The sequence below is a fragment of the Topomyia yanbarensis genome, chromosome 2, assembly GCF_030247195.1.
Source record: "Topomyia yanbarensis strain Yona2022 chromosome 2, ASM3024719v1, whole genome shotgun sequence".
In the NCBI taxonomy this organism is placed as follows: Eukaryota; Metazoa; Arthropoda; class Insecta; order Diptera; family Culicidae; genus Topomyia; species Topomyia yanbarensis.
The window spans coordinates 89,706,565-89,733,750 of record NC_080671.1 but is presented as its reverse complement, the minus strand read 5'-3'; the positions used below and the strand labels follow the sequence as shown (position 1 = coordinate 89,733,750).

Here is a 27,186-nt window from a genome sequence, read left to right as displayed (position 1 = left end):
TAGCTATCGACAGTATGCGTTATTAGAAACGCGAATTAAGAGTCTAATGAAAGTCAAAAAACACAGTTATTGGCGCCGGTTCGTCGACGGGTTAACGATAGAAACATCGATAAGCACTCTTTGGGGCACGACTCGAGGCATGTGCAACCGTAACAGTACCAACGAGAACGTGTAATATTCAAACCACGGGATATTCACTTTCGCCAAGAATGTTTGTCCGGATTCCACGCCCCGATCTACCGCGCCGCGTCCTCTCACGATAACCAGAACGAAACACCGTTTTCGATGGAGGAGTTCTCACCTGCTCTCTTATCATGTAAAAATAAAACCCCAGGGCCAGATAGAATCAAATTTAACTTGTTAAAGAATCTGCCCGACTCTGCCAAGAGACGCTTGTTGAATTTCACACCAAAAAGTAATGAAATTTAAACGACATGTAAATCAATACGAATGTAAACATACAACGATTGAATCCAAAATTCGATTGAAAATTACGTTAAAATCAATTGGAGCATCAAACAGCATACAATTTTACACTTTCATTCGTGTAATATTACATGTCATTCATTTTACAACAGCATTCGAGTAAAAATACATTGAAGTGCATAGCTTCTCCGTTTAAAGAAACTATAATTTTCAATCCACGTGTAAAATTATAATAAACTTCGTTGAAGAAAGCACGACAAGTCGTGTGTATTTGTGCTGGAACTTAATTCTACATTTATATTCATGCTCTAAATATGTGCATGAAAATAAACTTAAAATTACAAAATATTTTTATCTGTGTTATTTATTAAGTTTCTTGAGGGTAAGATTGTCCCTCATGACTGGAGGCAAGTGAAGGTCATCGTCATTCAACAACCAAAAAAGCTAGCCTCCGACCACAATTCGTATCGACCGATTGCAATGCTGTTCTGTATCCGGAAGTTGGTCGAGAAAAATGATCTTGTTTCGGCTCGACAATTGGGTTGAAGTAAATGGCTTAATGTCAGAAACACAATTTGGTTTCCGCAAAGAGAAAGGGACGAACGATTGTCTTGCGTTGCTCTCAACAGAAATTCAAATGGCTTATGCTAGCAAAGAGCAGATGGCATCAGTTTTCCTAGATATAAAGGGGGCTTTTGATTCAGGTTCTATCAACATTCTTTCATAGAAGCTGCACCAGCATGGTCTTTCAGCGACTTTAAACAACTTGTTACCAAACTTGTTGTCGGAAAAACACATGCATTTCTCGCATGGTGATTTATCGACATCACGAATTAGCTACATGGGTCTTGTCTAAGCCCTCTTCTTTACAACTTTTAGGTGAATGGCATTGACGAATGTCTTGTCAATTCCTGCACGCTAAGGCAGTTTGCAGATGACGGTATGGTCTCTGCTTTGCGTCGATTTGCAAGGCCCATTGCAAGATATCTTGGACAATTTGTCTGCTTGGGCCCTCCAGCTGGGTATCGAGTTCTCCACGAAGAAAACTGCGCTAGTCGTATTTTCAAGGAAGCGTGAACCAGCGCAACTACAGCTTCAATTAATGGGTCAAATTATTGCTCAGGTTTCAACTTTCAAATATCTCGAAATCTGGTTCGACTCTAAAGGGACCTGGGGATGTCACATAAGGTATCTGAAACAGAAGATCCACTTTTTCCGTACAATAACCGGAACATGGTGGGGTGCCCACCCAGGAGATCAGGCTGTACCAAACAACGATATTGTCGGTGATGGACTTTAGATGAGTTTGGAAGTGCTGGCGGGCGTTTTTTTGCTGAAAAATCGATTCTGGGACCTCTCATATCGACTGCTCATCCAATACGATATCTTAAACCCGTTTGTAATAGAAAATTTCGAGAGGCTTGTCGAGCTCAATTCTCAAACCCGATTTATGTGCTTGTACTTCGATTACATGGCACAAAATATCAATCCTTCTACATATTATTCCAACCGTGCCAATCTGCCCCATGCTTCTGATTCAACTGTATTCTTCGACACATCCATGAAGGACGAGATTCGTGGAATCCCGGATCACATACGTCCGCGAGTGATCCCAAGCTTCTTTCATAGTAAATTTCGAGAAGTCGACTGCAGCGAGATGTTTTACACCGACGGGTCAAGCCTCGACGGCTCCACTGGCTTCGGTATATTCAATCAAAACCTAACCGCCTCATTCAAACTCAATGATCCTGCTTCAGTTCACTTCGCAGAACTTGCTGCTATTCAGTATACCCTTGGGATCATTGATACTTTGCCCACCGATCATTACTTTATTGTCTCGGATAGCCTTAGCTTAATCGAGGCTCTCCGTTTAATGAAATCTAGAAAGCATATTCCATATTTTTTAGGAAAACTGGGAGCGTCAGCGTGATTTGTCTATCAGATCGTACAAGATTACCTTAGTTTGGGTTCTCTCGCATTGATCCACTCCACTAAACTAAGCTCTTTAGCTAAGGCGGGCGCTTTAGAAGGTTACTTATATGAAAGACCAATTTGCTTCAACGAATTTTTTAGTTTCACTCATCAGAGATCCCTCGAAAATTGGCAAACTTCATGGAGCAATGGGGAACTAGGAAGGGTGCTACATTCGATAATCCCCAAGGTATTGACGAAACCTTGGTTCAAGGGAATGGATGTAGGTCGAGGTATCTTTCGTGTGATGTCTCGGCTGGACGTTCATCTCCGGACGTATTGGGCTCGCAAATAACGGTACTAGCGCCTGTGGCAACGGTTATCACGATAGCGAACATATTGTCTGGACATGCGCCGAGCATTGTTCTGCCGGATCTCAACTATTGGATTCACATCGGGCCCGAGGAAGATCACCCAATGTCCCGGTTCGAGATGTACTGGCAAGCCGCGTTCTCCTCTATATGTCCCTCGTATACACCTTCCTAACAACCATCAATATTCAGATTTAACTGCCCCTATTATTTTTCTTATCATTCTCATAAATGCTCTCTTCCGCCCACTGTACACCAACGATGCTTTGATGCGACTCCAAGACGACACAAAATATCTCTGTCGAATGAACCAATAAACACGAGACCTACAGCAAAACATCACACATGCAACGTGGTGTGTTGCCGATCCGCATATGAGCCGTACTACAAAATCATCTGGAGGAACCCCTGCCGGCTCGAGGGAGACCGACTGGTGTACCAATACATGATTCATCCGTCAGAATCTGTAATCCTTACCGTTGATTCCCGATGCCGGAAACTGAAAGTTAATATCTTTCCTCCCATGTCAGCTTTGTCCACCCTTTTTCCCCTATCTCTGATGCATAGATGTAGGACTTCACCCCCCCCCCCCCCCTCTCCACCCCTTTGAATAAACTTATGTGCCCCCTGTCTTCTAGTTTTAGTTGTCCAATATATAATCTCGTTAAGAAATGCCCAATTCCTCGCTTTGCAGGCAGGGTACGATCACCGTCGCCAGTGGGATAATCATATGTTCTTTCTGATGTGTCACCATACCCAGGGATAGCATAAGGGTTAGTGCATTGGGCCGGAGTCTCAAAGGTTGCGAGTTCGAGTCTCGCCTCTGGGTGGGGAATTTTTTTCACATGATTGCTTAGCTTCACTCACCATTTCCGATCGTTTTTCCCCGTTGGATACCACCAGTCCTAAATAAGGTATTTCCATTTAAGCCAAAAGATCAAAAAAATTGAATTATTCGTTAAGAAATGCCCAACAGTACCACTACTTAAAAATAGCCCTGATTAATCCCCCTAATCTTAATAGCATTGAACCACTCTCCCTAGTTCTTTCTAGTTAATAAGCTTGTAGAATGTTCCACTTAGTTAATAATTAGTTGCCCCTACAATCTCCTTTCTAAAAATCATAAAGTGTATTACTATACAAAGAACACACAAAATGACCCGTTCCCCTAATCTTACGAATATTATATTACCCCCCACTTGTATATGTATAAGTTAGCTGTAATTTTTTTAGTTTCATTATATAAAAATAAAATAATATTGAAATGTGTAACCCACTAGTTTTAAGAAATTCAAAATGTACAACAAAGAAAGAATGGCACCTTAAAGATAACGCAAACGTGCCTTACCAAATAAACGGATTTAATAAAAAAAATAGCTTTTATGTTTCTTTTTCCATTTCATCCAGTTATTGTATTTTTTTCTATTTTCTTCATTCAATCTTATTTTACTTTTTTATGTTTTGCCTCATATTTTTTCATTTTAACATATTACCTATCGTTTTATACTTTTCATTTGTATTCGTTTGTTTAATTGTTTTCAGAAAATAGATTTACCTCTTTATTTTGACTAATATGCAGTAGAGTGACAGGAAAAAATGACCCCTATCGGTCCACCCCTGATTAGATTCCTAGTCCCACCAGGAGTACTTGCACCAAATTTGAAGCAAATCGGACAAGTCTAGTACCGGACCAACGTGCCTGAAGTTTGCATGGGATTTTTCGACAATTTAATACATGGTAGGTTTTCTCCATGTATTAAATTGTCGAAAAATCCCATGCAAACTTCAGGCACGTTGGTCCGGTACTAGACTTGTCCGATTTGCTTCAAATTTGGTGCAAGTACTCCTGGTGGGACTAGGAATCGATTCAGGTGTGGGCCGATAGCGTTTTCAAAAATTCATTATTTTTCTGGGCAGTCTAATATGCAGTCATATTTTCTTTTTTATTTCGCTATTCTTTCAAATTGTTTTCATGCATCCAATTTTTTGTTTAATTTTTCCATTCTCTTAATTTTGTTTATATTTTGTTGTTTCTCCGCTTTTGATTTTTTTTCTATTTTTGATATTGGCTTTGACTATTTGCATATTTTTAATCTGTTGTCAATTATTTTAAATGTCATTTTGTAGCTTTCTTCTTTTGTTCCATTTTATCTATTAATTGGTTTTTCCTCGATTGTTCCTTTGTCATTTTTCTTTCTTTAAATTTTACCTCCATTGAATGTTCTTTTTGTTTTTATTTAAGTTTATTACATTTTCATTTTGCTACTATTTTCGCAATTTGTGTAAAATTAATTATGAGTTCTTCAATGATATTGTACCAAATATATAAATGAAGAACTCACAAAAATTATCTGAATATTGTAGCGCACCGACTTGGCCGAATGCGTTGTTTCTTTAACGAATTTCATCGTCAAGTGGAACCTGAAGAAGACCTAAAACTGTTAAAGTAGTCTGTCTGTGGCGAACAAAGTGGACGAGATGGTTACACAGAATTTGATGGCAGTAATTAAAAGACGCTCAACCGAAAGCTTAGCTGAATATTTTTCTGTATTTTATGCTATTTGAACTTATGAAAAAAAAAATAATCATCATTGTTTGACAAAATTTTGATCATAGACGACGCTGGTGGTTGAGTGGCTAGCGTGACCGCCACTCATTCCAGTGGGTCTGACTTTAATCCCAGCCGAGGTCGTTGGGATGTTCTGAGGTGAAAACTCTGCCACGTCTTTATTCGCAAGGGAAGTAAAGTCGTTGCCGGTCCATGTGTAGATGAACCGACGTTTGGTTTTGGAGTCAGGTGTCGGTGATAGGCTTGAAATTAACAGCACTCCATGAAATACATATTAGCTGATAATAATTTTTTCCAACAGATTTCGAGCTTAACAGTTTCTGTGTTCGAAAAATCTACAATGATGGAGGGGATCCTTACCATGGAACCACCGGGCCTTTAATTTCTCTCTACAGCCCTGCCTATTACGCTTGAAACTTTACTTGTTACAAGTAGTCAAATGCCAAACACTTGGTGTTTCTTATTCATAGTTCAGGATATCTCGGAATAAAAAAACGTCTATGTAGACGTATGTATGTAAATTATATGATCTCCCTGGAATAGTGTATCGAAAACACTTATTGTTAATTAAAAACCATTATGCATTTGACAAACTAATGTCGTTTTTGCTTGAGGCAGAAACTAACCCAGTTTCGGACCTAACTGCTGTCAAACCGTTTGTTTGAAGCCAGTTTCGAACCTAGGTTATGCGCCACTGAACTGAAAACCGAGTTGGGTTCCAACTTGAAATATATTTCGGGTTCGCTCACGCCACCGCTGTTTTGCGAGAACCCAACTCAGTTCCATTAAAACCGTTTGTTTGAAGCAAGTAACCTGGGTTAATGTCTAGGGTTTCAATCGAAAACGACATAAGTGAAACCATACTGAAAGCTGCAATAAATCACCGAAAGATTATCCTTAATTATTCAGAGCTATTCTGCCATTTCGGCTGCCCTCAGATCAACACATTAAGTCACCATCAACACAACCAATATTTGCACGGTGAAAACCACGACATTTAATGATAGGAACATCGCTCCCACATAACCGTGCGGTCGGTAAACAGTTGATTCCTCCCAGTTTCCCTAGCGCCTTCAGCAAGCTAGGATATTTGTAGGGGAACTGTAACTTAAACGGATACCATTCGGGTCTTAGTAGTATTTGCCAGTGTTATAAAAATGGTTTCACTAATACAATATACTCATTAACAACAGACTACAACGATTCGGGCACTTTTACAGACGTTGCAGCCACAAAAGGTAACCTGGAGCAGGGATGCCAGAGTCACAGATTAATCTGTGTTCCACAGATTTTCAATGCGCTGTATTCCTATTCTATTTCCTACAAACATGCCGAAAATCGCAGCGCTTCTTACCATGGGAATATTGTTTAAGGATAAGGATGATAGCTACGCGAAAGACAGACAGACGTTAATGACATTAATGAAAACGGTTGACATGTATTGACTTTTGGTACAGATCAGGAGCATTATGAGATTTTGACGTGAAGCGATTGTATATATCCTTGGTAAACATGATTTTAATGTATCAGCCCTACCCACCATAGACGTCTTTCTTGTGAGATTTAAAATTTAAATATTGAGCGTGAAATAAAAAAGTAATTTCTAGTTTTCTGCTTACAAATTCGCCGCTTCTCAAAGAACGCATTTGGACGTATGGCATGAGAGTGATAAAGATAGTAAACATATTTTATAATGTTCAAAAAATGATTCTAAATCTAAAAGTGTCCGTTTTCCCGCTATTCCTCTATTTACGTTTTACTCAGCCGCTTCCTGTCATCACTATGCCCATTCGGGTAGGTGACTTTCTATCCATTAAACGTAATCCCGTTCCTTCGATAAACACTCTCATCCAATCGACTCAAAAACAGACATTAAGTCACATATAAATACACATACTGAAATCGTTACGATTCGTCGTTAAAATAGCATCTACGGCAAAGCGTTTGATTACCTTTAGTTTAATTACCGTCGCTTAATATTTTTACTCAATTCACCTACCAACAACCATCCGCCAAACATCATACTTTCGTTCGACGTCACCAAAAAAACAAACGTTCATTCAGGCGAAATACGTCATGTCGTCGCTGTTGTGCTATCCTATTACAAGCGCCATTTTGGGGTAAACTGAGTTAGATATGCCACATCGCTTGTCTAAAAAATCTCATCAAAGTGGCGTTTTCAGAATTTTGAAATTCTGCTTGTTTACTGAGATATAGCGAGAAACGTGGTGAGATATTCTTAATTTTTTGTGTCAAATGACTGTGTCTGGGGTTTGCCTCAAGTTATCTTGATGCTTAAGATGTTTTTATGTGTAAAACTATCTGAGAAACACAATGGCATAATTATTTTCAAATAAAAATACACGAATTGTGAACAAAATGCACTTTTAGTTTTAAACTGAAAATATAGCATATTTGGCAACATTGTAACCAAAAATAACTATTTTGTCTAGATTCCCTGACTCATTTCCTTCAAAATGCATCTCACCGATTGCTTATAGATCGAATGAAGCCAAAGATATGAATAAAAGTTAATAATCGATGATTTTTTTCTATGGAAAATTTTCCATGCATGATTATGACACGCCACACAAAGTTTGTCATCCATACACACCTATGACACGTGTGAGACCGACTTTTGTTCACATTTATAGTAAAAGCTCGCATCATAGTCAACCGATTTTCGTAATATTTGGGAGATTAATACAGAATAGATAGAAGCATCAATTTTCTTCTTTGAATTGTTTATATCATTTATAAGTTTCAAGATATTCAATCTCAAACTTTAAAAATCGTTTTTCTCAAAATGTGCAAAATGGCGCTTGTCATAAGATAGCACAACAGCGACGATGTGAGCTAGTAATCCTAGACTAAAACTAGAAGCGATATCACTGGGAAGGTGGACGATTTAGATGGAAAACAGATGCTGTGTAGCGTCCCCCTTAATCACATCTCCATCCCATCAAACGGCATTAAGTAGAAAGAACCTGCCTGGCTGGAATCTGTTTAATGTAGCACATGCACATTTTAATTACGTTTTGTGAACAGTCAGAGTTGACTGCTGGAAAGCCATCATGAAGATTGTGTCACACGGATGTCACCAGCTAAACCAATTTTGTGTCCAGCGTGCAGAGTAATCGGAAGGCTCAGATGGCTCTCCTCGTCAACAGACGATTAAAATTGAAGTGAAGCCGTTTGCCGAGGGACCTTTCATTCAATAGAAGAAAACAGGAAGGACGTAATCTGTGAGTATATCCGGACAAATTTGATTGAAGAGGTCCATTCAATTTTGTACAAATTAGGTAGCGCAAATTTGCTTCTCTCGTTAAAATGTTCTAAAAATAGAAATGCTTTGCAGATTTAGAGTTTTGCATCACTTCCGAATATCTTTGCAGTAATGAAGTGCAAAGAATGCAGAGGGCTCTGCTCTGTTATTTCTTACTGAGGGTAGAAAAAAATCAAGAAAAAATTTAAATAGGCGGTAAACTATATCTCTACGAAAAGTCCAATGAATTCTACAAGCGCTTAATTTGAAGCGAACGGCTGCCAAAGGTTCGATGGAAGCTTTGGTGACGAGTTCCCGATGTATTTTTTCAAATTAATTTTATATGAACTATAACTGTTCACATACACTAGCCTTTCACTTTTTTCTCTCTTCTTTATCTATTGAATCTGTTTCGACTCCGAGCGATTCTTTAAGTAGCTATGATAATAAAGCATTTGTGATGACGTGACCAAAGGCAGGTGTGTGGAGTTGAGTGGATCTACATTTATGAAGATTGTGACGAATGTTCCTCTACTGTTTATGCTATGCTATGCCTTGTTCATAACTATCTTAAATCATGTCAGAGTTTTTCGATATGACGCTGATAAGAGTATAGGACAACTATGAAAATAAATCAATTCTTAAATTTTTGATTTCAACCAAACTGAGCTGTGACTAAGAGTCGGTTCATAATCGATTAGTGCGGATGAATGAAGTGCCCAAACATCAACGCGAACAAAATGCTAACTTCGCAGCGGAACCCGTCATTAGCGTGAAACTATAAACTGTCGCATAATTTGCGAACGCGGCGGGAATTCTTTTAAACAAACATATTTTATTTCACGCTTTTAAATTTTCGATCCGCTGCCGCTGACGATGGTGCTGCTCATATTGCTGACGGGGACAATATTACGCTAAAGTTACGCCCTGGTTTGTGAATGGTTTACTGCTTATATGCGGTCCATTTTCCCAAGTGGCGTAGCTTGGTCTGAGCCGTCCGGCGACGCTCTAGTGGCGATGCGAAAAACGAAACCACCACGTCCAAACAAAACCATCATACGCATTCGTTCCGATGCGGTACTGTGTGACGATAATTACCGGTCTGTAGAATCCTTAGCTCGTTTGTAAGAGAAGGGCTGCCCGTGGCTTAGCGGTGCTTTATCTGTCGTCGACAGCAACGGCGCCATTAAGGGATCACTCTACTTTAGGTGCAGATGTTATAGATTACTTTGTCCTGGTTACACATCATTCAAATATTATTTTTTTAATTTTCGTAAATGCATTTTTTAATGCAAAATTAAAGCCTTATAAAACACTGCAGTACGCACCGTGAAATAAGTTATTCTAGAATAGAAAATGAAATCATTATTCGTGCTGTTATTTTATAAGAACTTGATATCTACGTATACAATCCTCACACGAATTCCAGGATATTACGGAAAAAAATTAAAAAGAATTAAAAATAATTAAACTTAATTTCTGACGATTCACTAGATTTCATCCAATTCATTTGAAATTCATTTTCTTCTGTTGTATAATAATGTTTTTTGCACCATAAGGTTTCGAAGTGTATTTATGTATAGGTGAAACATGTCTTTCCCTTGTATGGCACAGTTAGAAACCGTAAGGAGTGATGCAACAAGTACAGATTTATTTGGAAACGTACAGATTTTTGAAGCATTTTTGGTACAGTTTCTGTACGGTACAGATTACAGATTTTTGTAAAAAAGTACGAATTGGTACAGATTTTTTACATGACAGCAAGGTAAAATAATTTAACCCTGCGATGAATCCCAGTAAATATCAGGTAAACGTTGAGTTAGGCAGCAGTGATGGCAAGAATCTGAAGTGGAGCTGGTATTGAATGAGCTTAAACTGAAGCTGACATTAGAATACGATACGCGAGAAACCTGCTTGCAGCAAATCAAAGGGATGATGCCTAAGTGAAAGCCGAGCGAATCTTCTCGGAGTGCATACGTTTACTCTGACTTGCTCCATTTGAATTCCTGCAAACAGGTTTCTCGCATTGTATTGATATTACCAGCCCCATCTCAGCTTCTCACCGCCACTCTGTTGGTCACCTTTGGTTGCACATAAAATGGCAGCGAGAATTTATCAGCCGGAATTCTAACTGGTTTCTTGCGGAATTCCAGCTCAAATAAAACAACCGAGTCAGAATGTCTGATTTGATTTCATCGAATGAAAAATATGTAAAAGAAAAATATTTTTTTAATGTTTGGGTACAGAATCCGGTACAGATTTTTCTATAGAATAGTACAGATAGAAAAGATTTTTCAACTCCCGGTACAGATTTAATTGTGGCAACACTGACCGTAAGCTTTTCGCCATAATTGACAATTTGTTGAGTTTTATGGCTGCGTCCTGTTGTTTACTTTTATCTGTTGGGATATGTGTAGCGACTTAGTCGTTTTCAACAGTTTGTTCCAAAATGCGTGATCCTTTAGCAAAACAATGTCTAGGTATTGTGCACAAATGGTGTACAGAACCCGGAATGTCACAAGGTTGGCAAATTTTGCAAATGGGTCGGTAAAAGGTCCTATTTTTTATTGGAGACCACAGCCACCAGTATTTAGATCTATTGTGGTATTCCCCTTCCTTAATCTGAGTGTACTATCTACTATGACATATCACTAATGATGAGTGATTGTCGTTATTGAGATGCAGTCCAAATATCAAAAGGCTCGAATGTTCCTTTACCGAGGACTCTTAGTCTGCGTTGTATCAATGCACTGCATTCGCAGAGCAGATGCTCTGATGTTTCACTTTCAGACCCAACATTCAGTCATATATAAATCCACATACTGAAATCGTCACGATTCGTCGTTAAAATAGCATCTACGGGAAAGCGTTTGATTACCTTTAGTTTAATTACCGTCGCTTAATATTTTTACTCAATTCACCTACCAACAACCATCCGCCAAACATCATACTTTCGTTCGACGTCACCAAAAAAACAAACGTTCATTCAGGCGAAATACGTCATGTCGTCGCTGTTGTGCTATCTTATTACAAGCGCCATTTTGGGGTAAACTGAGCTAGATATGCCACATCGCTTGTCTAAAAAATCTCATCAAAGTGGCGTTTTCAGAATTTTGAAATTCTGCTTGGTTACTGAGATATAGCGAGAAACGTGGTGAGATATTTTTAATTTTTTGTGTCAAATGGCTGTGTCTGGGGTTTGACTCAAGTTATCTTGATGCATAAGATGTTTTTATGTGAAAAACTATCTGAGAAACACAATGGCACAATGGCAGACCCGCAAACGCGGCATGTATCGTTTGTAAGATTACCAATTTACCTAAGATGATCTTTACTCGGACAGTGTCCGGTAAGTAGTCCTGTTATGATGCTTAGCTCTTTTTTATTGAGTTGAAGCAACTCCAGGCTTTTTTCTCGATGGGTGAGATAAATTTCTTTAAATGTCGTAGGCCGGTGTGGTACTCCGGTTGTTCTTTATAGCTGTGATTTCCCACTTTTTCAGTTACATTTTGAGGGCACTCGATGAGACTCTACAGAATCGTTCTGGGCCAATAAAATTATTGGAAGACCCTCTTCTTGCTAACTCATTGGCTTTTTCGTTCCCTGCAACTCTACATCTCCTGTAACCAAATATAAATTAACATGATTTTTCTCCACCAATTGTCGGAGTGCAAGAATACACTCCCATACGAGTTTTGAACGACATGTAGGAGCCCTTAATGCGTTGAGCGCAGCCTGACTGTCTGTGAAAATGCAGATATTTGCGTACTGGTATTTTCTCAATTTTTAAGTGCATTCTAGAATGGCATATATTTCTGATTGAAACACTGTCGGCCAGTATCCCATGGAGATACTAGCGTTTTTCCTGGTTCTGTAATACCAGATCCTGTCAAATGGTTCATTTTGACCCATCTGTGAAGAAAATTACTGAGCCTGAGCGGAGACTAGGGCCACTTTGTTCCCAGGTTGACCGTTCAGGCTCCATAATTTTGTAAGTAGTTTCAAAGCTCGGCATCGCATGCAACCAATCTTCATTTGTAATGACGAGGTTATTTATAGAAAAATCTTTCAGAACCGCAAGATGTCGTGTTAAATTTTCAGATAATAATTTTTTCCGCCTCATTTGTCCCTTATTCAAAAAGGGACACAGACTGGAGTGCGCCAATTATCGAGGCGTATCGCTCCTCAATTCGGCGTACAAAATTATGTCACGTATTCTGTTCAACAGATTGAGGCCGTTGGAGGAATCTTTCGTCGGCGAATACCAAGGTGGTTTTGGTGAAGGCCGATCAACAACGGATCAAATGTTTACCCTGCGACAGATCCTAGATAAATTCCGGGAATACAACTTGCAGACACACCATCTGTTTATTGATTTCAAAGCGGCGTACGATGCAGTGAAAAGAAACGAGTTATGGCAGATAATGGTAGAACATGGTTTTCCGACGAAACTGATTAGGCTGATTCGTGCAACGCTGGATGGATCGAAATCAAGTGTTCGGGTTGCGGATGAGATTTCGACGTCTTTCGTAACATTAGACGGATTGAAGCAGGGTGATTGGCTGTCAAACTTTCTGTTCATCATTGCTCTTGAAGGTGCCATCAGGAGAGCAGGCGTGCAAAGGAACGGTACCATCGTCACTCGGTCGCATATGCTCCTAGGATTTGCGGACGATATGAAGTGGTGTTAGGTGGTGATAAATTTGAAATAGTAGAAGAATTTGTGTACCTTGGAACCATAGTGACGTGCGATAATGATGTTACCCGCGAGGTGAAAAGGCATCTTGCAGCTGCAAATAGGGCTTTTGTATGTAGACAGCTGACGTCCCGTAGTGCAGACGAAGACAAAATTCGCGTTGTACAAGACATTGATAGTCCCGGTTGCCTTGTACGGTTATGAAACGTGGACGTTAAAGGAAGTCGATCATAAAGCGTTCGGTGTCTTCGAACGTAAGGTGCTGCGAACAATACTCGGCGGTAAAGAAGAAAATGGCATCAGGCGGCGTCGCATGAATCACAAGTTATACCAAGTATATAAAGGAGTGGATATTGTCAAGCTAATAAAAAGCGGCAGGCTGCGATGGGCTGGTCATGTGGCACGAATGCCGGAAGAACGACAGGCGAAGATAATATTCAGTAGAGAACCGTGAAGAGGCCGACGACTCCGTGGCAGGCCGCGTACATGATGGCTGTTTGCAGTGGAAGAGGACCTAAAAGCACTCAATGTCCAGGGTGACTGGAAGAGATTGGTTCAGGACCGGGTGCAGTGGAGGAGAATTCTTCACTCGGCGTAGATTCAACGAAGCGAATTGTTGCCCATCAAGTATCAAGTATGTAATTTTTTCCGCCTCACGTTGTATTACCTGATGTAGTGAAAGAATTTGCAACATTGCATCTAATACTTTCGATGAAGTACTTCGTATGGCACCGGTTATAGCTCCACAAGCAAGCCTTTGAAGTCTACCTATTTTACCTCAGAGGACATTTCAATTACTGTTCCGTTGAGCAAAAGTGTTGAAATGGAAAATTTACTTTTTCAAGTAAATGGGATTATGATTGTTTTGGAGGGATTTATGTTCAGGCCCTCTTTTTTGCACCGCTTCGAAGTGAGGTTCAGTGCAGATTTGAGATAACATAGTCACATTTTCTTCTCACTAGTATTACAAAATCATCTGCAAATCCAATCACTTCCTATCCCATTTCAGTTATTGATTTTAATAGCTCGTCTTCAACTAATGACCACAATAAGGGTGATAGAACTACGCCTTGAGGACATCCCTTATTTGTTTTCATAGTCAGTGACGTGTTTCCAAGCGTGCTAGTTATTTCACGGTTTGTAAGCGTTGAGTTGATCCAATTTATTGTGTAAATATCAAACCCATGTTTTATCATAATATTCCGTATTGAACTTTGAGATGCATTGTCGAAAGCTCCTTCTATGTCGAGAAAAACCGCAAGTGAAATTTCTTTTGTTTCAATAGAATTTTCTAGTTTTCCAACCAACATGTGTAATGCATCTATTGTTGATTTATCACTTTGATATGCGAATTGAAATTCGCTCAGTGGAGAGTCTTTCAAGCACTCTGCTTTAATAATGCAAAACGTTCTCATATTTACCTGAATAATGATTTGAAGAAAAACTGCGAAATTTAAAAGCGATTGGTCCAGGAGATTTTGAGATATGGTGTACACCACATTTTTTCGAGATGCCTCCTGAGGTTCACTATTACTCGTCCATATTATTGCTATGAAATTTTGCTCAAACAATACATTAACCGAATAGACTAACATTTTCTGTAAAGACAAAAATGGTTTTTGTTAAGGACTTTTTTTTTACCGAAAATACTTTATTAACTAATTTTTAAGTTTTTTTTTATCTCGCTCGAAACCTTGATTAGGTCTCACTTTCCTTTAGAAAATGAGAAAACCTGTTTTAATCCACCTAGAGGTGTAATTGTGCCTTTCTCATTTGTCCAAACTAGGATTCCATGGCTAATTATGTACAATACAATGGTGGAAATGTATATTACATATTCAGAAAGATTTGCATATAGTACATACAATGGATCGACAGCCACGATTTTGAGATACTATGTGTCGACACTGAAACATCGCAAGGAGGAAGATCCGTTAAGAAATTTTAAACTAGTTATAATTTTAAAGTAGCAACTCCTTACTGCATACTCCTACCTAAACCTATACAAGCCAAAAAAACGTTTGGTCGGGATTACCTTGACAATTTTTAGAGCGATTGCATAACCTTTCTATATGAGAAAGACAAAAATATGAAAAAATATCGCAAACTCATAAATAACTTTTCCAGTTGTATAATTCGGCTTAGCAAACAACGGAATGAGAAATGGTTTTCTTTGTTCGACGTTTGTATGCGAGCTAGCATCATCTTCAGAGGATACTATATTATAGTATACACTGAAGATGATGCTATCCGCATCAAAACGTCGAACAAGAAAAACGATTTTCGTTCTAAAACCCCCGCAGTCTGTTAAGTCGAAATATAGATCCGGAAATTTGCAACACAGTATTTATCACTTTTCACAACTCATAAATAACATCAGAATCATTAATCAAACGAAAATATTGTAATTGATAAAACAAAACTTTAAATATCTTCAAAATGATTGCATTTATAGCAAATATTCTATAGGAAAATTGTAGTTTTGACTACAAATAGGATGATTCATAAACATTTTTAAAATTTGTTATTAGGAAAACTTTCTTATTGATTCTTAAAGATCCAAATACATTAAAAAATTCTGTTTCGTGTTCACAAACGATGAAAATTTGATTGTTTGTAGTCTATGATGGAGAAACGCAAATAACTTCTAAGAATAGGCATAATTTTACAAATTGTTTTTGTGAAAACAAAATTCCAAATATCACATATTGTAAGATTTTTTTATTTGAAATAATATTTAGAATCATATTTGATAGTAATATTTTAGTAAAATTTTAATGAAATTTAAAACCATGTAAAAAGTTATCGCTAGAAAAACTTTTTTATTGAAAAGTCCTCCACAATAACATTTAAAATGTTTTAGGCGGTGGTCAGCTATTCTCCTCCGCGTCTCTTATTACCTATTTTTGTTTTTGAAAATGAACCACCTTTGTTATGCGACTAATACCATTTCCGATCTATTTTTATTGCCAATTAGTAATAGTTTTCATTTCCCTTTTTTAAATTTGCACATATTTTGTCGTAATTTTAAATGTTCGTTGATTGGTATTGTAAAGGAACACGTATCCACCGGGTAATGTCAATCGACCTGACATTTCTTTGGACTAAGAAAACTAATTTCCTTGTTTATTTGTTTAACTAGAGAATTAATCCACAGGGCGTCAATGTGCGTGGGGAATACGCATGGTCTTGTCTGAGCGAAATGATGACTGTTGCATCATGTATGTGAGTTGAGAATTGATAGCAACATTTTGCGGGACAAATTTATCCTTAGGAGTTTCAAATAAAGTAGAGCGATATTTTGAAAGGCCCAGTCCTTCATCTCGAAAGATACTCAACAAAAACTTTGTAGCTTCTACGCTTAGGTAAAACTGGGACAAAAAATGAGCAATGGAATAGTAGTTTACTCTACTACTGATGTATTCAGTACTTCTACTTCATCATCAAGGCTGCATCTAATTCCCGACCTATCTTTTAAATCCTGTTCGAATTAATTTTCATTTGCATAATCATATGCACGACTTTCTGATTCAAACTCATTCGAATGTTTTCCAGTTCATCATATTCACTGCCGATAAATCTAGTCGTACTTCATGAATCTCTTTGGCGTGTTACTTCATACAACCCATCTACTAGACATTTACGTCTTCCAAATTCTAACTTGCCTTAAAATTTTCACGAATTTACTGTTAAAACTGGCATAAAAATTTTCAACCAACTAACGGTGTGCTGAGAAAAGCATTCTTATCTTGTGATCCTCGGGTCAATTCCCAATCCATGAAATATATCAGGTTAGATCACGCTGTTTAGCAACACTCCATCGGCCGGCTGTGTGGAATTCAAATTGCTGTAATTTAGGGTACAAGTAAATCACTCTTGGTGGCCGGCTATCCAGAGTTTAAACTAGAGCTTCCATTTCCTGACGGTTTTCAGCTTCCCGGGATTCGGGAAATAAATAATAAATTTCCCGAGAAATCCCGGGAATACAGAAGAAAAATAAAAAGGTAAATGATTTTCTTGAAAACAAAAGAATAAATTGAAGTTCTCAAACCCGTTTGATAGCATGTATATCTGTCCTAAAAGCAGTTGTCAGAAGGTGGCGAATTGGTGCACACCAAAAAAATCTGAATTTTATCGTTGACGTAATTGCAAACATGACACAATTCAACAAACCGTAATTTACGAAATGACGGAACATTACCGTGTTCCGTTTAATTTTACATGAAACGTATACTTTACATGCGCAATAACATAAAATTACACTTCCTACCATTCAGAACAAACGCTGTATGTGGAGTAAAATTACATGATTTACGAAATTAAACGTCATGTGAAATTAAAATCAAACGTAAAACTAAGTCATTTTTGATGCTCGTATATGTCAGGGTCAGGAGACGTAAATTTACACTATTTTTTCTAGGTGTGTGGCCTACACATAATTCAATTATTCGATAACTCGTTATACAACATCAACTTCTTTTGATGATTTTCCTTGCCTATATGTATAACCTACCATGGATTTCCTGTTACGGGCGAGTATCTGGATTGTTTGATTTTATCCCTTCACAAATCGTGCCTGCATCCTTGAAAGCGACATTCGAAGAGTTTGGATGCGCATGATATTGGACAGATACAGCGTTATGTATTTCTTTTCATACATCCAATAATTTACATATATTACAGTTACGGTATAACAAATTAACGAAATGTGCATTCGATGAACCGACCAAAAATTTATGCAGACGTTCTGGAAACATTTCTTATTTTAAATAGCGTTTGCTTTAAGTATGATATCACTACAAACCATCCCAAGTTTTGAAACAAACACTCATCGATTTTTTTAAGATAGTACCGCCATTTCCATTACTAATTTGATTGCAAGCCCTGTCATTCAAGATCTAACTATTAAAATAAACTATTAAAAGAACTGTTAAAAAATTTGATAATTCGGCTCATCGGTTGCAGAGATATCGTGCGCATTACGAACGCTACTGCAAGGAAATGCTTCGGTACCACGGCTGGCAAACAAATACATTTTTGCATGAAAAGATCAACATTCTTTAACAGTGTTTTGAGTAAGGCTTGAACTATATACCTAAAAAATAACGAAAACATATCAGCGAGCCCAAAGGTATATAGTCCATTGATTTGTAAATTAGTTGGAAATGCACAATCTGTATTCACTACTCACTCCGCATGTTTGCCGGTAAAGATATTTGCTACAGAATTTCATTCGCGGAACCTAAGCCGTTTGGAATAAATTAAAAATCTTTTTTCCCGGGATTCCCGAATCCCGGGAAAGAGAAAACACAATTTCCCGGGAATCGAGAGTCCCGGGAAATCGAAAAATCCCGGGATTCCCGGGAAATAAATTCCCGGGATGGAAGCTCTAGTTTAAACACGGGAAAAACTAAATATCTTACTCTGAATACTCGCGTACTCGGCGGCTAACCAACCCACCACCTAAAAACATATTAATTTCGTCGTCGCAGTGCCTGCTTGTGGCGAATGCTAAACCAATGCATGCCCTTCAATCCATCTCCGCGATGCTTATGCAAGTGTCGCTGAGTCAGTGGCTTTCCTTTAAGTAGGTATCACATAAATATTTCCTATCCTATCCTAAGTACTGGTAACAATGCTCGTGGCCGGCAAATGACGAAAAAATGGATCTCAAGTTCTCCCAAACGTTGTACAAGACCTTACGAGTAGTGTTAAAAGGAAGGTACGTGCATTTGGATATTGCTATGAAATTAATTAAAGCAAGAATGGAATAAATTCAATAATATGCTTTATTTTATTACCTGAAAGTTAAAACAATGGTGAACTTTAACGAACGTTTTTTTGTGAAAAAGGCGACAAATGTCTAGTAATAGACCCTCACCTTCTTACTACACACTCGGGCTAAAAGTGTAACACCGCCCCTAGAAGAATTCATTCCCTGTAACTCTCTCTCTCTCTCTCTCTCTCTCTCTCTCTCTCTCTCTCTCTGTCTCGAATAGTTAAGCTGTATAAAAAACGGTAATCCAATAATTTTTGTTTGGAAAATGCTGCATGTCTATACCATTTCAAAAAATTACTCTTGAGTCAAAATGATCTGATTGACTGTGGAAAATGTTTAGCCTTCCATGCCGGCGAAACATGTATAGTTTATTTCAATTCAATACATTTAAATGATTATTTAAGGTCAATATTGAATGCTAAACTAATTTAAATTTTATTAGCAAATTCCCACGTAGAGAATTTAGCATCGCTGTCATCAATTGCAATGTTGATTGCTGCGATAAATTTAGCTTCTCTTCTGTATTGCTATCGAGATCGATGGGAGCAATGGAAGCATTCTTTGGACATAAAATGGGAGGCACTACCTGCCATTGAAGCTTAAGTCGACAAAGCATTGTAGGATGGCGTGATTGCGATAGAACATCCTTATTAGTAGAGAAGCCGTGCTTGTATTCTGAATCGCTTGAACACATTTTTCCGAAGGCTCTTGAAAAATTGGGGAAGCGCGCGGGAAAGAGAAGCAACGAAAATCCACCTGAAATACACTCTTAGAAAAGATCTCCGTTTAAGCTAGCTAATGATCAGTGATATCTCAATTCTGAACTTGTCACTTTTCTCACCGTTTCTGACTTTTTATTGATTCTGTATAATTGATTAATTTTATTCGATGTTTTATTCGTGCAGAACCCGTGTTTGAACAATATAAATAGTGATAAAATCTTAGTCATTGGATGTAGAATTTCATAACTGTTACGTACAATAACTGTTTAATTTTATATCCACTTATTTGATAATGTATCCTCTTAATGCTACACAAATTTCGTTCCACAATTACCAATGCTGGATCGTGTGTGGCATTATGGCTATGCGTTTAAGTGCATGTCATTTTGAATGTCAAAATTTGTGTTTTCTGAGCTAAGGGCACCCATTTCATTCTAGTCGTAGCTCGATGGAGCATGGAACGTATGATATAAAACCTACAGATGATAGGGCATTGCGGTTAGATATTTAGTAAACAGAATTCCTAATTTCAGGGCGATTTTGAATGTACCAATTTATGTCTAGATCATCATACTATATATGCTGAGTAGATGTTACTGAGAATGGCTAGGTAGAACTCACCTGGGTCAAAGCTTCCGTCTGCTGCCATAACTGCTGCGGTCATTATCTATGTGCGCAACCGAAGTGGTGGTGATATCGCTATTAGTTTCCCAGCTATCGGCGGTGTGGCGTAGTTCGCCTATACTGCTCGCTATTTAAATGCACTTTGCCCGCACTATATATAACTAACACTAACTATAAAGTGGCCGGTAATAAGCCAAAAACATTTGAGCTAAAGCGGGAATCCGTATAACCTTTTACTTTTATTTTCAGCACTTCACGCTTGATCACTCAATTTTCCTATTTCAATCCTAAGCAAAAGAAGAAGAGAAAACACAGAAACAACATTAATTCAATTTTAGTACTAATTCACATCCACTTTGCTCAGCGTTGAAATCTATTGGCAGCTTTTCCCATTTTCTCTTGTTTCTACAACTGGTGGCACCATTACGTTTTATGACATCACAACCGAATTCTGTTTTTATTTTCTGTTGCTAGATCGCGTGGTAATTAGGAGCTCATTTGTATTTTATTGCATCAAATCACACTTTGAAATTACTACCCGTTTGCGATGCCGAAGAATGGAAGCTTATTAATCAAAATGCTTTGATTCACATTTTATTGCTTCCATTTAACCATCAACAATATCACGGGAACCGACGCGAAAAGCTACACATTTACAATCTGCATGCCTGGGCGCCACGTGAATACCCTCGATTATATATAAAAATAGGACCTAGTATCTTTGGGTGACACAAATAGGACTGACGATGGCGGGTGACACTTTCTTCTGTAATTGCATGATTTTTCACCTTTTCGTCGCTACATAGAACATTAGATACACATCGTATAGTTCACAAACAGGAAGTTGCTCTCATGTTTTTGAAAATAGTGAAACTGGAATAATATGCTAAGCGCACACCAAGATACACATGATGGAATTGAATAAATAGTAACCCAGTCGCCTTAATAAAACACCGTGATCACCACTGCGAACGGCGTTGAACTGATCGTTAAGGAAAACTCTCCCCGGTGCAATGCCGACTAATGTTTGCGACAAATACAAACGTAGAAGTTTCGGTGCTAGATGAGAATGCTCTTTCATGTGGTCGATTTTGCAATGAAGGTGGTTGTACAAGTCGCTAATTCTTTTTTTCGGCCGATGGTCTCTACACGGAAAAAATCTATTAATTAATTCATGAAAAATAACGATTTCGTGTACAGAACCGGCTATCAAAATCGTGATCAAAGTCCTGAAATTGTGACTAATAAACCTCGTATTCATGAACGTAATTATGTTTCCAAAAAACTAGTTCGTCCCAAAAATATACATGGCGGTAATTTGAATGATCTTTTGAGTTACTGTGGTTGGTCCCTGGACATGTTTAATATTCTTTATGGTGCTTGTTCATAATTTTTGGGATACACTGATGTGTATAAACTATAATGACTAAAAGAAAATAATTTCCGAAGCTTAGTTGTGATTTTGGTAATTTCTCTTCACGTTATCGTGATGTTTCATTCATGAGTTTCGTATCAGATTTTTCCGGCAGAGTAATGACATTCATGTTCATGATTTCGCTATCTTTGTTACGATTTTCGTAATTTATATGCAAGTTATCGTGATATTTTATTATTCAGCTTAGGTTAGTTGTTCAAGTTATGTCCGGAAAATAATCCGACCGAAAAGCTATTTTCGATTTCTTTCCCTCCACCTATCAGAATATTATGACATCTGTGGAGGAAAACAAATCGTTCTGGAAAGACAGTATTATTAGCTGTGTCCTAGTTGTATTGTTTTCGTGCTGGTAGCAGACTGATTTTGGTCAGTTTGTCTTCACATCTCGCCCTGAGCAGAAGCAAAAATCGTCCCGCTCAAGTGAAACAGTCAATTCTACCTAAAAATCAATCGGTGCCTATCGCACAAGCAGTCCATATAACAATAGCCTATACCTACTGTGCGATTTAGTGATGAGTGACGGTGCCCAGCAAAAAGCAACCCAGATGCGGCCGAACTGTGTTGCTATTGATTTTTCGAAATGCCCCGTAAGACCATTCGGGAAGTGGAACAGTTTTTAAAAGTGCAGATGGAACTCAACCTGGATGAAGTGAAAACCCTACAAATGCATCATATCAAACATTGCGTGCTGATTTCGTTCAAGAACATTAACCAAGCGGAGTCATTCGCCTCGCGAAATAACATGCAGCACACCGCCGAACGCGGCAATGTTAAATATAGCATTCCCGTATACATCGAGAACGGCGCAGTAGAAGTTCGTGTCCATGATTTGGCTACGCGTACCCCTGACAGCGTGATTAAAAAATCCTTGCAAAAATACGGAGAAGTAGACTCCGTTACACGTGATACATGGAGGATTTTTTTCCCGGGCAACGGTTCGTGTGGTGAGAATGCGTGTGACCAAGCCAATTCCCTCATACATAAGCTTCACAGTGTTAGGAAGGGACGATGCTCTCATTCAACAGACATCACTAGTCACGTACCCAGGGCAAATTTTTACGTGCCAGTTCTGCACGAAGAAGCTGCACCTCGGAAAACCTTGTGTAGAAATTGTTAAGGGAAACTTAACCAATCCAACTGAAATCAGCCCAGAACCATCTTACGCTAAACCACTAACAGCTGCAAAACCATCATCTCCGGATCAAGTACCAACAACCAGCAACAACAACGAAACGAATGCCGAAAAATACGAACATACAATAACGACCGATAAGAGTAAGACACAAACTGGAACATTTGACCGCGAGCAGCAGGAAAGTAGTACGGATAAGGACATGGACATGAACGACAACGCGAAAGAAGACAAACGAATCGAACCTCAAATTGCAGTGGACAACACTGGCAATATTTCGCCCCCTAGAAAAAGAATCTCAACACGCAGCAGAAAGCTGCGTCCGAACCAGACAAAAAATGTAACTTAGTTGTTTTTTTTATTTATTGTAAAAAACGAACAATCGGCCTCGTCGAGCTACCGCATTTGGGCCTAAATAAATTTAATAATTATAAAAAAAATAAAAAAAAGACTGATTTTGGTGCAGGTTCCAGCAAAATGAAATAAAACATATGCCCGATGCATTTTTGCAGGTAGAAATTATGCCAAATTTTCGTTATGGCCAGTGTTGCTAATGAAACGAGCAATCACCCATGTGAAATTTTTTTTCAGTCCTGCGGCAGCTGCTAACTGTTGATCGAAAAAGTAATCCAAATTGTGCTCACTGATAACCATGAGATAGGGTTTGAAAAAGCGTCACAGTGGGTTACTGGATGCGCAAACTGCGAACGAACGATGAAGCTGGAATTGCTAAGAGCAGCGTCGAATCTTTGGTTCCAAACGTTCATCATATGGCAACGATATTATTAAAAGAATTTTTATTTAATATTATCGGTTATCCAATAGCTTGAGCGTGCGCGAGCTCCTCGGTTTGCAACTCCGTTCTTCAGATTGTTATTAGCTGAAATGGCACAAAGAATCGATAGATGGTAATGCTTGGGAGTAACAAATCATCATTCAATGTACAACTACTGGTAATCCAAAGTTATGTATTGACGAACACCGGTGTCGCCGTACGTGGATCGTCGCAGGAAAGAGAAAGAAAGAGAAAGACTCTTCTTATTACTGACGGGCGTATATGCTACTGGGCACTTCACAAGTGTTACAGAAGCAGGGAGATTGAGAGTTTAAATTAAAATATGTGCTGAAATTTACGCTCGATTCAAGATTTTCCAAGCCTAGGCGCTTGACCACCAGGAGACTCATTAGGTGCTAAACAATACGTTTTTGTAATATCATAAGAGGAATTCCACGCAAATCTTTAAAATCGCGATCGACCATCTTAGATTCCGATCAAGCTTTACATTTTCCACAGTCAATAGGTTTGTTCCAGTAACAGGAGAAACTGGAAGTACTCCGGAGAAAATCGTTCCTGCACTTTCTTGTTCTCTTTTTTCCTCTTCTGGTAGCAAACCGGAGTAAAAAGTAGCAAGTGTGTTGCTCCTGTTTAGTCCGAAGTGACTTCCGTGTACTGGTTCAAACCTAATAAGATTATTTTGATTCAAGTGAAATTTTTTAAAAGGGCGTGAAAGCATATAGCATTTTCGTGTTTTGTATATCAAAGCTATGTGAGAACGGGTTGCAGGGAACACTTCTGCACGAAAAAATAATGCACTGAAAAAGTTTCTTTTACGACTTTCAAACGATAAACATTAGATTGGTGACATTTTTTGATGGGAAACCGCCAATAACTTTTAAAAAGGGTATAATTGCACGAATTAATTGTTTTTGTTGGAGCAAAATTGCAAATATCTTGACAACTATCGCATTTTGGAGGATTTTTGTTAAATACATTTTGATTTTAAATGATACTTAGAATCATATTCTGTAGTAAAATAAAGTTTTGTATGTCAATTAGTATGAAGTTTTAAAACATGTATAAAGTTATCGCTAGATAAACTTTTTTAACGATAAGTTCTCTACCATGGAATTACATTCAAAATGTTTCTTTTCGCTTTAGGTTTTTGCTGACAAAATTTAACAAAATTAAAAAATGGGTTTTCTGGGAATTTTTAATTTTTTGTTTTTGTGAATGATAACACATTTTTTTCAATGTACACTCAAGTTTTTTTTACGCGGTTTTTTTTTGCGCGGTATTTTTTTACGCGGTTTTTTTACGCGGATTTTGAAATTTACGCGGTTTTCATTTACGCGGATTTTGAAATTTACGCGGTTTTCATTTACGCGGTTTTTGAAATTTACGCGGTTTTCATTTACGCGGTTTTTGAAATTTACGCGGTTTTCATTTACGCGGATTTTGAAATTTACGCGGTTTTCATTTACGCGGATTTTGAAATTTACGCGGTTTTCATTTACGCGGTTTTCATTTACGCGGCTCGTATCCCCCGCGTAAAAAAAACCTGAGTGTATATATTTTTTGTACAGAAGTATTTATTCCCTGTAACTCGCTCTCAGATAGTTTTGCTGTTTAAAATACTGTATCGAACAAAAATTTGCACTGGAGCTTAATCTCGCTGAAGTTACGTTCATTCAGCTACATCACGTAAAAAACTGTGTTTTGATCACGTTTAAAAGCTTAGCACAAGCCGAAAACTTCATTGCAAAGAACAACATGCAACACGAGGTTTTAATGAATTTAAGGTTGCACAGAGAATGCGTAAAATTCGCAAACGAAAAAAGCAGTTTTTTTCCACACCGTATGTCAAATCTTCATAAAAATCAATCAGCAGTACAGTAACAACATTCTACATACGCTGATTGATTTTTATGAAGATCTGACATACGGTGTGGAAAAAAACTGCTTTTTTTGTTTGCGAATTTTACGCATTCTCTGTGCAACCTTAATAACACCAAAATCAAGATCCCCGTGCATATGGAAAACGACATGGTGGACGTGCGTATCCATGATTTGGCCCCGCACACGAAGGAAGATTTCATCAAACGAATCATGTCGCAATATGGAGAAGTAGAATCTGTTACGAATGACACCTGGAGAAATTTTTTCACCGGCATTCCCAACGGCGTTCGTATTGCGAGGATGCGAGTGACTAAACGAATACCTTCTTACATGACTATCGAATGCAAATCATCGAAGGATGGCGTGACTTATAAGCAAACAACGCTAATCACATATCCCGGGCAGACCCCAACATGCCAATTCTGTAACCATACCGCCCACTACGGAAAAACATGCTAGTCAAAACTCATCTACTACAGCCAACAAGCCTAACAAGCAGCCACCGACACCTTCAGATAAACCAAAAACAACGATCCAATTAACCAATAATGCAGGTACAACGACCACGGCAACCGCTCCCAAACCAACAACTAGCATCGCCAATAAAGAAGCAAATACCGATGAAGACGGATATACAACAGCGACCCGTAAGAACAAGAAACAAATAAGAACCTCTGATCGTGAACATCAAGAAAGCAGTACCGATGACGACATGGACGGGAGCGATAACGCGAGAGAAGGCAGACTGAATGACCCCCAAGCGGCTTTACCGCCAAGGAATAAAGATCTCAACGCGCAGCAGCAAACTGCGTCAACAAGATCTGGCAGACCGACATTCTTAGAATTTATTTTTATTTTTTTATTTTTACTTATCGTAAAAAAATAAAAGACCCACAGCTCAGTTGTGCTAACGCATTCAGCCGTTTCAAATAAAACAAAAAAAAATTGCGCTCAAAAATGTCAACGCCCCTTTAAAAAAATGCTCTTGATCAAAATACTGCAACCGCCAGAGATTCAGAAATCGAACATAATTGCAAAATTTCGTTCGAATTGGCGATGACCATATTTTGCGGTCGATCGGTTTCTCATGGAATCTTTCATAACGATTAATAGCGAGAGAATGCCTAGCAATATGATTAATTAAAATATCGTTCTTAGAGAAAGAAGACAAAGAAGCAAAAGGAGAAACACCAAATAATCACGGAAAATAAATAAAAATAATATACAAACTGTGACTATAATTAATTGTATTCGTTGTATTCGCAACGAAAACATGAAAAAATTTGAGCGGCTCAAAATTAGCATTAACTGTAGGTGAAAACCTGACTTCGCCTGATGGGCATACTAGCAACTTCACGCGCGCGTCGTTTATTATTATTCTAACTACTAGAATGAGAGGCAAGAAAGTTTAATACAAATTGGAAAACAGAATGATAAAAAATAATTTACACAAAATAAGAAAGTCTAAAAGATGAAGAGCATGAAGAGGAGGAGTTTTGTCGGTTCTTACGACATGGAAGCAGGAACTCAGTGGATAAAATTTTGGCTTCTATCGCCGAGTGCCACAGGTTGAGTTGTC

The 27,186-nt window shown here is 38.2% G+C and overlaps 1 protein-coding gene across 5 annotated transcripts in view; it reads right to left on the bottom strand.

Annotated features, from left to right (window-relative positions):
* LOC131678799 (MAGUK p55 subfamily member 7) overlaps nucleotides 1–27,186 on the bottom strand; it is an 80,324-nt gene that overhangs the window by 31,903 nt on the left and 21,235 nt on the right. For 4 of the 5 annotated variants that reach the window (XM_058959122.1, XM_058959125.1, XM_058959124.1 and 1 more), the window contains exon 2: nucleotides 20,361–20,650. In XM_058959122.1, the coding sequence (XP_058815105.1) occupies nucleotides 20,361–20,403 (43 nt within the window). In that variant the 5' untranslated portion in view covers nucleotides 20,404–20,650. Of the gene's footprint in view, nucleotides 1–20,360; nucleotides 20,651–21,151; nucleotides 21,317–27,186 lie in introns of those variants that run through there. The other variant, XM_058959123.1, reaches the window with a different exon arrangement.